This window comes from Coregonus clupeaformis, chromosome 35, assembly GCF_020615455.1.
Source record: "Coregonus clupeaformis isolate EN_2021a chromosome 35, ASM2061545v1, whole genome shotgun sequence".
NCBI lineage: Eukaryota > Metazoa > Chordata > Actinopteri > Salmoniformes > Salmonidae > Coregonus > Coregonus clupeaformis.
In genome coordinates, this window is record NC_059226.1 from 30,314,345 (window position 1) to 30,328,512 (window position 14,168).

Here is a 14,168-nt window from a genome sequence, read left to right on the forward strand (position 1 = left end):
ATTTCATCTCATGAGACATGAGACCAAGACTTTACATGTTGCGTTTATATTTTTGTTCAGTATATATGCTACCTGCCATATTACAATACAGCTATACACAAATACATTATACAACAATAGTAACAACTACTAAGAACAATATACAAATCTCACACAACTCACTTTGTGCACACACACCATCCCACAAGCTCAGAGATATGAGTCCAGCTGTTGTTGTGCAGGATAGAGATGAGCTTGCTGCTCTCTGTGACTGCTTGATGTAGACAGAGGGGGAGGCAGGAGTTTCTGATCTGGGACCCAAGCTGACCGCCTGTGATGACCCCACAGTGTGATAAGGCCCCTGGCAACCAGGACCCCTAGCAACAAATCAGTGGCCAGGGCCCTAGGTGTGAAGAGCCAGTTTTTAACCCCCCTGGCCTGCTTGGCTCCAGTGGGGGAGGGTAGTCTACTGCAGAAGTTACAGAGTTTGTTTCTCTGAGAGCGCTGTGAGATGGTGTGCTAAGAGTCACTGGCAGGGAATTTGTAACATATTGGTCATACCACTGTATCACTAACTAACCCCCAGGCCTGTTGGACAGAAAGACCCACTACATCTCAGAGGCTTTACGCATAATTACAGACTCATTATGGAAGACTTTTGCTGAAATCCTAATCGACCTCTGCCCCTTAGGCTATGGTAAATATCACCCATCCAATTAAACAGCAAAGTAAAGCAATTACCATGTTAACCTATCTGCTCTTTTCAGATCTAAAGGAGTGCCTGGAGGATAGTTGAGGAGGACTGGGGATTGATTTGGAATTCAGTAAATGACTGCCCACTGGGCAAAAACTGGTTGAATCAACCTTTAACCTAAATCCAATAACATGGTGCATTTTTTTGTTGATTTCACGTGGAATTCACATTAGTTGACAATTCAACCAAATTTCAATCAACCCTAGACTTTCAACTGACATCTGTGCCCAGTGGGTGATTTGTTAGCTGCCTGGCAACTTTGCATACTAAACACCCCCAGCCGCACTGCATCGATTTCTAACATGGTTTGGAGTTTATTCCTGACTATTTTGACAAAGTCTAACACATTCGAACTCAAAGAACAAGACTGTTTACCAAACAGCGTTTCCCGGCTGACAGACCAGCACGACTCCAGCGAGCACTGCAGCTGCGTTCCCATGGTAACAGGCAAAGAGACTAGCAGCACTGTGACTCGGAGCAAAACACCCCACACCCAGCCTCTTCTTCTTCTTCTTCTTCTTCTTCTTCTTCTTCTTCTTCTTCTTCTTCTTCTTCTTCTTCTTCTTCTTCTTCTTCTTCTTCTCTGTCCCCCTATTGTATTCTCTTTCACTCCTGCTGCTGCATTCACCAGTCTTCGAATCTCCCTTTCTTTCCATCCATCTCTGTATGCCTCTATATCTCCTCCTCCCGTTGACTTTTCCTGCCATCTATCTATCCATCTCCATATTTTTGTCTTTCTCCCACTCTCTCCCTAAAACCCCACCAGGTTTTCATTGTTTGTTAATCAATTGAATCATGGCTAGGATGGAACCTATGCACCCAATGGTATCTCGCCATCAACAGGAGACCTGTGTACTCGCTTTAACTCCTAACTCCAATGAGAGCGAGAGTATTGACGATTAGGTGCTGCAGCCACGTGGTGAAAAGAGGGCATTGCAATAGAATGCAAGTGCAGTACTGTCTGTCTACTGCTGTGGTTCTCTTCTAGTTATTCTATTATAGCTCTGAGAGGATGCCCTCCTGTCCTCTCCTCACCACTCCTGTGCCATCTGTGTCTGGAAACCCAGTCTCTCTGCTCTCAAAACACTTCAGACTGCAGCTGCCCGAGACTTTCTTATCTGGGCTCAGCCACAGGGATTCCATTGAATAAATCATTATTGTCCCTGATGGACAATCCAATGGTAAATGCTAGACTCAAAGCAGGTAGAGATGCAGTTATTTATTTATATAAAAACAACTGCAACCTAGACATTTTCATTTGTTTATTTTGCACACAGGTAAATATGCTGTAACTACCGTGTACATAATAAATTGATAAATATGACATTCTATAAATGAATTTGCAGGATAATAAAACATTGTTTTAAGTAGATAAAGGAAATATTAGTAATTACAAAAGGTCAGGCTGTGTCATCTGAGTCATTAGCATCCATAAAAACCCACCCCTCTCTCTCTCTCTCTCGCTCTCATACTTAATGTGTACAGTGTGCATTGAAAGATATACCGTGGAGGCCCACGGTGCTGAAATGCTTTGAAGGTCTGATGGTAACTTATCATGTTGCTCTCATCCTGGCCGTGTTCCTTTGTTTTGTCTCTCTTTGCCAGCCTTGTCCAGGTCTTCAGAGACTGAAGGTGCTCCTTTCTGTTGGAAAAACAAGACCTCAACAGGTTTCCTTTCTGTGGTAAAATAATATGCTTACATAAGTTACAGTATATAAGGGACTTGGCCAGAGGGTCATTCAGTAACATTACATTCAGCCTGGAAATAAGAGGAAGCCACACATAGATTTAAGAACTAGTGATGAGTGAGGAGGGTATAGACTTACCATAGAGTCTGGAGTAGAGGAGCTGGAAGAACAGCCCAGCCACTTCCTGTACTCATCACGTACCTATGATACAATACACAACACAACAACAACACACCAACACTAATTATACACAGAGCACACTGTACAACACAGTAACACCTCCAGTACTACTTCCTCACCTTTCAAAATACAACACAACACTTATTATAAGTACAATATTATAAACATACCAAAACCATACAACATAAAAAGACACAAGGGGTGAGTTATCAGGAAGTTGTGGAGGGGTAGGGAGGGGAGGTTAAGAAGTATGATGGATTGTGGAGGGCAGACAGAGGGGAGATTAAGAAGGTGTGTGTGTGTGTGTGTGTGTGTGCGTGTGTGTGTGTGTGCATATGTGTGTGTGCACGTGTGTGTATGTGTGTGTGTGTGTGTGCTTGTGGTGTAGGTCTACCTCCTTGTTGAAGAGACAGTGAACGATGTAGAGGAAGGTGCCCTGCTGGGAGTTGAGCACGATGAAGAAGTACTTGAAGACCATGGTGGACTGGAAAAAGCCCAGCACCCAGGTACAACCCAGGATCACAAACTGTGCCAGGATCTTAAAGATGATCAGTCTGAATGAGAGGGGTGGGGTGGGGGGGTGGAGTAGAGGGAGGAAGGTGAGATAGGGAGGGAGGTGAGAGATGGAATGGTGTAAAAACATCATATGGATTCATATGAAGAGACAAGAACACTAACACTCCCACGTATTCCCATCGGTATCAACAAACATACACATTACATATGGTTTAGTTACTGTATGTTCACAAACATATGTGCACACACACCTGGTGTCTTTGGACTGTGAGACATCACTCTTCATGTTGGCCAAGGTAGGTCTCAAACTCCAGATAGTAACACAGAACAATATCCAGTTCAGCTGTGGAAGAAGCATAAGGAGGTCAGTGTGTGTTTGTGTGTGTGTGTGCATGCATATGTGTGTGTGTGCGTGTAGATCCACTCACTGCTAGGACAGTACACACTGGCCCTAACACAGCCCAGGTAAAGTATTGTTCTGGCTTCAGCCAGCATCTGAAACACAGAAACAAATGAACATGTCTTGTAAGTGTGTGTTAGTGCAAGATAGAGAATGAGTGTGTGTGTGTGTGTGTACAATTTCTACTCACACTTTAGTTCCCCCATAGCCGTCTTGCTTCACCGCTGCAGACACGCCCACGATCACCAGGGGGATGCCATAGCCAATCAGGTAGAGGTATTTCTTCTGGAGGCCGTCCCTCTGGATGACCTGGATCCTGGAGAGTCTCTGGACCAGCAGGTAGAGCTGGAGCGCCTCCAGCAGCATCCACAGGAAACTGGCCACTACCAGGAAGTGGAGGAGACCTGCCATGATGGAGCACACCAGCTGGAGACAGAGAGGACTATGAGATAGAAATAAACACATGGACATGCTCACACGCATGCAGGCACGCACACGCAGAACCCAGCATGCACTCACACACACTCACACACACACACACACACAAAAAGAGAACGAAAAAGACATGTACACACAAATGAACTTTATTTTCTAACCCAGTACCTTGTGAGTGAGGTAGGTGTAATCCAATAGGAGCAGCAGATGGGACAGGAAGAGGCAGAGGCAGAGGTGGAGGCGGGCTGTGTTGTTGATCTTAGGGTTCCAGCTACACAGCAGGAAGGTGAGGATGGCCAGAGCAAAGAAGACCAGGCCCACGATCACACACATTCTGTTCACCCACTCTAGGAAGGGATTATCCTCCGACACAGTCTGGAAGGATGGAGACACACACACGTAAGCATGAACACACACACACTAATGTGTGCACCAAAACACAAACACACACAATCGCTCATACCCACACACACACCCACACGGCTGAGCCTGTACCTCCCCAGTCTGCATGATGAGTGCAAAGGTGGAGAGGTGAGAACAGCTGCACACTGTGTAGTTCTCATCGGAGAACACGACCCAACAGCCGTCCACTGACCAATGCCTCATCTTCCCCTCTGTTCCATTCCCATATTCCACTCCTCTGTCCTTCCAGTACACACAGGTCATCAGGCCAGGCTCAGCCAACCTCTGAGACAGACAGAGAGAGTGAGAGAAGAGAGAGAGAGAGAGAGAGAGAGAGAGAGAGAGAGAGAGAGAGAGAGAGAGAGAGAGAGAGAGAGAGAGAGAGAGAGAGAGAGAGAGAGAGAGAGAGAGAGAGAGAGAGAGAGAGAGAGAGAGAGAGAGAGAGAGAAAGATAGATAGATACAGGTTTAGATACTGATAGTATGCTATGAGGGATGGAGGGATGTATAGACAGACAAACAGACAGCCAGCTAGCCAGCCAGACAAACAGACAGAGAATATGTGAGTGTAGATGCCTCATAATGGAATGATTTTCTAGTGCTTCGCTACAGCTGACAGAGACAGCGAGTGGGGAGAGAGGGAGAGAGGGAGAGGAAGAGAGAGAGGGAGAGAGGGAGAGGGAGAGAGGGAGGGAGAGAGGGAGAGGGAGAGAGAGGGAGAGAGGGAGAGAGGACGAAGGAGAGAGGGAGAAGGAGAGAGGGAGAGGGAGAGAAGGAGAGAGGGAGAAGGAGAGAGGGAGAGAGGGAGAAGGAGAGAGGGAGAGGGAGAGAGGGAGAAGGAGAGAGGGAGAGAAACAGACTGAGGGAGAATGAATAACCAGCACAGATCAGCAACAGCAACACAACACCTCAACTGACTGACAGAATTGTAAGATGGACAGAAATAGAGAGAGTTAGACAGACAGGCATTTATTTACTTGTATTTAATCAGGGGAGCCCAATTGAGACCAGGGTCTCATTTTCAATGGTGCCTTTAGAAAATAAAGTAAAATAATAATTGAAAAAAATACAAATAACAAGTACATTACATTAGAACATTACTAACATCACAGCCCTCATAAACAAGTTATTACAATCAATCAATCAAAACAATTGCACACCTCTGTGAATTAATTTATCATCAGGGTTTTAAAATGCCCTAGTGGCACCAGGGAATCCAAATGTAATGAATTTGTGATTCCAAAAATGTGTAGCATGAAAACTAAAAGTGGATTTAACTCATTCCTTGGAGACCCGTGGAATCTGAAGAGTTAACCAACTCTGTGAACGGGTCTGGGATCTAATTATTTTATACGTTAGCAACAAAGTTAGGTCATTTGGAAGCTTATGTAGTAGGGCTTTGTAAACAAAAAGGGAGTAAGGAAGTGATCTACGGGACTTTAATGGGGACCAGACAACCTTTTGATACAGGATGCAGTGGTGAGTATTAAAACTGTCACCAGTAGTAAAACAAATGGCGCTATGGTAGATGGCATCCAAAGGTGTAAGAGTAGTGGCTGCTGCAATCTGGTAAATGGCGTCACCATAATCAAGAACTGGCAGGAAAGCCGACTGTACAATCAGACAGACAGACACACAGACAAACAGACAGACAGACAGACGACATACCCTCTTGTGGCGCATGGTGAAGTTGACAGGCTCAGAGAGCTGGGTGTGGTTGATCTTGGGCAGTGTGGCGGTGATGACATCAGACAACATCTCTGTGTGGTTTTCTGTCTGCAAGAAGCTAGCGCCCAGAAGGCTCTCCATCCCACTGACTGTCAGGAATACTGCTGATGCTGTACCTAGGGACACAGAGTAGGGGGCTGTCGTTAAATAACACTCAGAACCTTCATCGTCATCATCACCCCCGGAATAGTCACCATCATTATCACCAACACCACCATCATCATCAGAATCATTATCATCATCATCATCATCGTCCACGCAATAGTCATCATCGTCATCATCACCACCATCATCATCAGTATCATTATCATCAGTATGATTCCCATAATAGTCATCATCATGGTGATATTCTTCATTGTCAACTTAATCACCACTATAATAATAATAAATTATTATTATTATTTATATTTTATTATTATAATCACCACTATACAGTTGTGTCTGGTCTATCTCACCATTATTGTTTCTGGCCAGAGCCTGTAGGTTGATGTCCATGGTGTTTCCCCTGGCTGAGAGGGAAGAGGTGTCTGTACTGTTGGCCTCGATTACCTGCAGACTAATATCTAACATACACATTTACAGTACAAGTATTATTTTATATGGGGAGAATGAGGGAGAGAGTATGTGAAGTGGTGGAAAAAAATACCCAATTATCATACTTGAGTATGATACAGAAAATGACTCAAATAAAAATGAAAGTCACCCAGTAAAATCCTAGTTGAGTAAAAGTCTAAAAGTATTTGGTTTTAAATATACTTAAGTATCAAAAGTAAATGTAATTGCTAATATATACTTAAGTATCAAAAGTAAAAGTAAAAATATAAATAATGTCAAATTCCTTATATGAAGCAAGCCAGATAGCCAGGGGCTCACTCCAACACTCCAACATAATTTACAAACGAAGCATGTGTTTAGAGAGTCCCCAAGATCAGATGCAGTAGGGATGACCAGGGATGTTGGATGGAAAGGTGGTAGGGGCTGTATGTAGGTCCATACTGTGGTAATGGTTCTTCTTACCCAGCTCAGGTGTCTGTATGGTTTTGTTGACCCGGCCCTGAGAAGGGTCCACTAAGGCATTCACCAGGAGCTCTGAGATCTTCAGGACCACACTGCCGGACTCCCCGCCATCCTTTCCAGCCCCACTCCACACCTGGCCTGTACTGGCCTGCTGCGCTGAGATGCTTCCAACTCCGGACACCTTCTAAGGAAATGGATAGATGGATGAATTTATGAATTAATGGAGGAATTAATTAATGAATTAATGAATGAGCATGGTTTCATGCACACAATAATGTGATTATTGTGGATAGTCTGGTTAATATAATAGTTCGTTTAAAACGTTTACATGCTTTGCAAGAAGAACGATTTCCCTAATAATCCTGTTTACATTGACACATCTGAGATCAGGCTACTGATGGGCCTTTTGATAAATGCAGGAAATCGCCAATCAAAATAAACGTTCTACCACAGTAACCATGTTAATTTTGCGAAGACTATTGGATGTGTATGTCCGAACTTTTATTTATAAGACGCATAATTTCTGTTTTTGCGAACTCACTTCACTCGCGCATAAGATCAAATACACAGCTGGAACGCCGATTAAGCTGTTTACGTGTCCTAATAATGAGAAAGATTGCTCACAAAACCAGGTGTTTTAATCTGCGTACGCTTACTTCAATTATAACCTTAAGCCGATTAAGATAAGCAGAGTAAGGTGTTTACATGACTAATGCCATACTCGGCCTTCTGCCATAATCAGTTTAATATCAAATTATTAGTGTGCATGTAAAGGTACTCAATGATAAACATACTGCCTTGACTAAGACAAACTAACCCCACTCCGATTATTATTACTTAAAACATGAGACAGAGTTGGAAGGGGCCATTACCAGGGCTGTGGAGAGGCTGTTTGTCACTGACTGAGGAAAAAATAAAATGGGAGAGAAAGAAGGGACAGAAGAATGGAGGGAGAGATACAATGACATTAGTTAGCATGTGGAGACATAAAACAGGACCCTCTGGGTGGGGAATAGAACTATGTACTGAAACCTGACCCATATCCAAATGATCCACTAAGTGGTGCCAGAGATCAATGAATGAGCATGTCAGTGGCCATTTGTATCAAGCATCTCAGAGTAGGAGTGCTGATTTAGGATCAGTTTAAACTTTTAGATCACATAAATAAAATTGGATCAGCACTCCTACTCTGAGAGACTTGATACATATGGCCCAAGGTCTACAGAAGTGTCTAGAATAGATAGTAAGAGCTAGGGGTTGTTTCTGGATTGGCTAGTCTATCAGATGTAAAGGTTGCTGTACTGACCCCCTCTGGTAGGACAATGTCAGGGTTCTCCCTCAGCTGTTGGTTCATCTGGTAGAGGAAGTACATCTCCTTAGACTGGCCCTGCAGCGGGAACACAGATACAACATCAGCACAACATCAGCACAACATCAACACAACATCAACTCAACACAACATCAGCACGTCAACATCAACACAACAACATCAGCACAACCAGATGACAACATTGTTACAATGTCTTTGTCGTCAGTGATACTTTTCCTTCAACTTTCTTCTGACAGGATCCATTTTAAAGCCCACCATACTGTATGGGTGGTACTTGCACAGGATCCATTCTAAAGCCCTGTGTGTTTCCAACCACTTACCTCTGGGGGAACTATGGAGGCTATAATGTCATCAACACCTGTGAAGAGGGAGGGAGAGAGAGAGAGAGAGAGAGAGAGAGAGAGAGAGAGAGAGAGAGAGAGAGAGAGAGAGAGAGAGAGAGAGAGAGAGAGAGAGAGAGAAGAAAAGAGAGAAAAGAGAGAAAAGAGAGAAAAGAGAGAAAAGAGAGAAAATAATATATCAAGTTCCCATCTGATCTCCCAAGCATTTCACTACACTGGACCTCTTCTGTACATAATATATTTCCAAACAATACAAGTATGACTCACTATCACACACAGTGACATCAGTTTCCCACAGTACTCCAGTGGAGGAGAAGTACCCTTCCACACAGGAACAGTGGAAGCTCCCCGGTGCATTGGTACACACAGAGTGGAGACCACATAGACCAGGGGTGTCAGCACACTCATCTATGTCTGCAGGGAGAAACATACACTCACAGGGTTATACACACATACTGTAACGGATATAAGGTCGTGGTCAAACGTTTTGAGAATGACACAAATATTAATGTTCACAAAGTCTGCTGCCTCAGTTTTTATGATGGCAATTTGCATATACTCCAGAATGTTATGAAGAGTGATTAGATGAATTACAATTAATTGCAAAGTCCTTCTTTGCCATGAAAATGAACTTAATCCCCAAAAAACATTTCCACTGCATTTCAGCCCTGCCACAAAAGGACCAGCTGACATCATGTCAGTGATTCTCTCGTTAACACAGGTGAGAGTGTTGACGAGGACAAGGCTGGAGATCACTCTGTCATGCTGATTGAGTTAGAATAACAGACTGGAAGCTTTAAAAGGAGGGTGGTGCTTGAAATCATTGTTCTTCCTCTGTTAACCATGGTTACCTGCAAGGAAACACGTGCCGTCATCATTGCTTTGCACAAAAAGGGCTTCACAGGCAAGGATATTGCTGCTAGTAAGATTGCAACTAAATCAACCATTTATCGGATCATCAAGAACTTCAAGGAGAGAGGTTCAATTGTTGTGAAGAAGGCTTCAGGGCGCCCAAGAAAGTCCAGCAAGCGCCAGGACCATCTCCTAAAGTTGATTCAGCTGTGGGATCGGGGCACCACCAGTGCAGAGCTTGCTCAGGAATGGCAGCAGGCAGGTGTGAGTGCATCTGCACGCACAGTGAGGCAAAGACTTTTGGAGGATGGCCTGGTGTCAAGAAGGGCAGCGAAGAAGCCACTTCTCTCCAGGAAAAACATCAGGGACAGACTGATATTCTGCAAAATGTACATGGATTGGACTGCTGAGGACTGGGGTAAAGTCATTTTGTCTGATGAATCCCCTTTCTGATTGTTTGGGAAAAAAGCTTGTCTGGAGAAGACAAGGTGAGCGCTACCATCAGTCCTGTGTCATGCCAACAGTAAAGCATCCTGAGACCATTCATGTGTGGGGTTGCTTCTCAGCCAAGGGAGTGGGCTCACTCACAATTTTGCCTAAGAACACAGCCATGAATAAAGAATGGTACCAACACATCCTCAGAGAGCAACTTCTCCCAACCATCCAAGAACAGTTTGGTGACAAACAATGCCTTTTCCAGCATGATGGAGCACCTTGCCATAAGGCAAAAGTGATAACTAAGTGGCTCGGGGAACAAAACATCAACATTTTGGGTCCACGGCCAGGAAACTCCCCAGACCTTAATCCCATTGAGAACTTGTGGTCAATCCTCAAGAGGCGGGTGGACAAACAAAACCCCACAAATTGTGACAAACTCCAAACATTGATTATGCAAGAATGGGCTGCCATCAGTCAGGATGTGGCCCAGAAGTTAATTGACAGCATGCCAGGGCGGATTGCAGAGGTCTTGAAAAAGAAGGGTCAACATTGCAAATATTGACTCTTTGCATAAACTTAATGTAATTGTCAATAAAAGCCTTTAACACTTATGGAATGATTGTAATTATACTTCAGTATACCATAGTAACATCTGACAAAAATATCTAAAAACACTGAAGCAGCAAACTTTGTGAAGACCAATACTTGTGTCATTCTCAAAACTTTTGACCACGACTGTACATTCAAAGACACACCACACACACAAATGTTTACATGCATGCTGGCTATGGCATCTGGGCTGGTGAGTAGGTAACCACAGAGACAGGTACAGCTGTGTGCCCCATAAGAGTTGGTACAGTTGGCACTGGGACCACACATGGTTGCATTCAGACACTCATCAATGTCTGTAGGGTTCAAACCACAGATACAGTTCCTAAGAACAAGTTATTGCCACAAAGCATCTAAGAGTAGGACCACAGATAGAACAATGAGACAGATATTTCACCGGATGTATAAATGTGAAGCATCCGGTTGGCGATTCCACCCACTACCAAATATAGTAGGATCTCGCTAGCTCCTGCTTGGCTCTGCCCACCTCGTTGCTTGTTCCGCCCACTATGGCTCATTTGTTTCCATTTGAAACGACAGGCTGTGGTCTATCTTGGTTTAGTTATAACACATCTTTGGTATGACTGCTGCTCTAATATCAGGTGCTACCTATCCACAATCTCAGTCATTATGATCTAAAAGGAAAAATTTATCCTAGATCAGCACTCCTATTCTGAGACACTTTGTGAATATGGGCCAAGAATCGCCTAACACCATTATCTTATCCTAGACCTAGGTTGTGTCCCAAATGGCAGCCTATTCTCTATATACAGTAGTGCACTTCTTTTGACCAGACCTGGTCAAAAGTAGAGTACTACATAGGGAATAGGGTGCTATTTGGGATGTAAACCTAGTCAACGACGCATGATACAGTATGTTAACGACAACAGTAGTGTGACAACACAGTACCTCTACAGGGGTTGGCATTGCTGGGGTCTAGGACTGGATTTGTGGGTGAGAAGCCCAGGAGACAGGTACAGTTGTGGGCTCCTGGTGTGTTGGTGCAGACAGACTCCTGACCACAGATGGTTGAGTTAAAACACTCGTCAATATCTGTGGGGGATCAATAGTTTAATAGTTCAGTTAGCATCTTACGACAGGGTGCCAGGCAGCATCCAGGTTGACAACATTATGATCCGTAGTGTATGATATAGATAATAATATACTGTAACATAAAATGCTACCATGAGTTCTTCCATCTCTTTTAGGAAGCACTGTAAATTAGTGTAAGTTAGGTGTAATGATGCAATGCATATGACAGTTGTTATCCATTCAATATGTCAATGTTGTACCTGTCCCTATATAAATAAATGGTTTATATTAAAACATTTAAAAAGTTTAATCAGATTTATCACAGGAAACTAGTGTCAGTGCTGTTCAGAGACCTTGGCAGTCGAAGGGTCCGTCAGGCTTGTATCCCTTGTAACAGGTGCAGGTGTAATTTCCTGGTGTGTTTGTACATGTACCGAAACCACCACAGACCTTCTCAATCTCCACACACTCATTCACATCTGGGGGGACATAGATTTAATACACCAATATTGACAAAGCTCCACAAATCAAAGTGTGGTTTGCACACAAAACTAGACAACGTTCAGCAATATTATTTTATGTGTGTTTTTTAAAATCTTGCTTACACAGGAGGCAGCAGAAAAATTCACATGTACATATTCACAAAGTTAAAAACAGCAAAAAATGCAGGTATGTTATTCATAGCAGCCATGAAATTCAAACTCTGGCCTCATGTCATTGATATGATTGGTGCTGTAGGTGTATGTGTGATAAACACACCTGTGCAGGGGTTGCGGGACGGGTTGAGTGCTAAGGCTGGGTCTGAGGGTGCGAACCCCTCGAGACAGCTACAGTTGTAGGCTCCTGGTAAATTAGTACAGTTGGAATGCGGACCGCAGAGATTAGCAGTCTCTGCACACTCATTGATATCTGTTGGGGAGAGTTAGGACAGGGTCAGAGGCTTTCTTCTACATAAAGGGTGAATTGATTCAATGCGGGCCGCAGTAGATTATTTTTTAAGAAACACTTTTTTCTTTAGAAATTATTATTTTGGATAGAAGAACGGCTTCAGTATACACATCTTCAAATAACCACCTTCTTTTCTGTCTTTGAAATGAATTTTGACTAACAAATCTGCCGTTGAATTTCTGTATCCTGATGTGGCCCTCGAGCCAAAAAGTGTGCCTATCGCTGGCCCTGTTCAACACACACACTCACACTCTCACACACACACACACACACACACACACACACACACACACACACACACACACACACACACACACACAATAAATCAACCAGTTTAAACAATCCAATTCCAATTTGTGACTGCCTATTTTTATCTCCATGTGAGAAGTGCAGTGTACTGTACTGGTGGGTCTCTGCTGAATGAACAACCATCATACTGTCTTAACTGATCAAACAGATATAACCACACAGTCCGTGGGCATAGCTCCTAAATAGCACCCGTTGCTTGAGTTAAACTGGATTACCCTACGTCACTTCTACCTTGGCAGCCGTAGGATTCGTTTGTGGGTATATGTGTTGGAGGTATCTTGTATCCAGAGACACATTCACAGCCTCCATTTTTGGTCGTACTGCACTCTGCAAGGGGACCACAGGAGCCTGCTACACAGTTCCTATGGTCTGGACAGAGAGAAGAGACACACAGAGAGTCTACTTTAACAGTCTACTATTTTAGCTTGGAACAATGAGACACAAGAGCAGGTTCACTTCAAGTCAAATATAATGTCTGTGTGACCTTAACAGATTGACAGCTTCAAAAACAAGTAGCTTGCTTTATGCTTTAGAACTATTTTACTATACACCAATCCATCAATCAAACTTCAGATAAAGTGCATTTAAACAGCTCAATATACTTAGCTCAATAGACAATTAAACGTGTGTGGTAAGAGTACTGTACAAGTCATATAAAAAGCAGGGGATTTATATACTCGCTACTCACATGTCACATAACCCATGTAATTGATTGGGTGGTTGTTCACTTGCTTGTACACATAGAATCCTCCAGAAGAGCAGTAGATCACTTCAATAGCTACATAGTAATTACAGCATAGACCTGTGTTTCCACATGCGTAGCCCGTTGTTGGAGTCTCTGACTCAGACTGAGGATGTGTAAAAGTCACATAGATGGGATAATATACCCCGCCGTAATAGACTGGGGCACATTGTGGAATGACAGTGTCCCCTCCGATCCCGATGTAGCGCACCCATATGTTTGTTCGCTGTATGTCGGTATTGATGGGGAAGCCAGGGATAGAGGTAGAGGTGAAAAGATAGTTACGTCGAGGCTCATCCAGAGCCGTGTAGCCGTCACAGGAACCTGGGTGGAAGAAGAAGAAGAAGACAATAAAAAATATAGCTGCAATGCCAGGGTTTAGCTATGGGCCATCAGGAGAAATTGGACACATTGCCCTAGGACGAGTTACTGCTGTACTGTTAACCACGCTTGCCAAATATCAGAACTC

General features: G+C 43.6%; 1 protein-coding gene across 1 annotated transcript; it reads right to left on the minus strand.

Moving 5' to 3' along the window:
• Window positions 1-2,082: 2,082 nt before the first annotated feature.
• LOC121551822 (adhesion G protein-coupled receptor E2-like) lies at window positions 2,083-6,036 on the minus strand. The gene is made up of 9 exons (XM_045210707.1): window positions 6,022-6,036; window positions 4,448-4,639; window positions 4,121-4,327; window positions 3,708-3,943; window positions 3,546-3,612; window positions 3,369-3,460; window positions 2,996-3,155; window positions 2,560-2,622; window positions 2,083-2,375 (listed from the first exon to the last, which is right to left on the minus strand). Exons 1-9 carry the CDS (start codon window positions 6,034-6,036, stop codon window positions 2,298-2,300), a joined length of 1,110 nt encoding a protein of 369 aa, XP_045066642.1. The 3' UTR covers window positions 2,083-2,297.
• Window positions 6,037-14,168: the final 8,132 nt, after the last annotated feature.

Excerpts from the sequence above, each read along its gene's own strand:
- LOC121551822 (XM_045210707.1), bottom strand. Across the intron at positions 3,613-3,707 it reads GGCTATGGGGGAACTAAAGT|ATGCTGGCTGAAGCCAGAAC; the intron begins GTGAGTAGAAAT and ends TCTGTGTTTCAG. Across the intron at positions 2,376-2,559 it reads CCTCTACTCCAGACTCTATG|AAAGGAGCACCTTCAGTCTC; the intron begins GTAAGTCTATAC and ends TTTTTCCAACAG.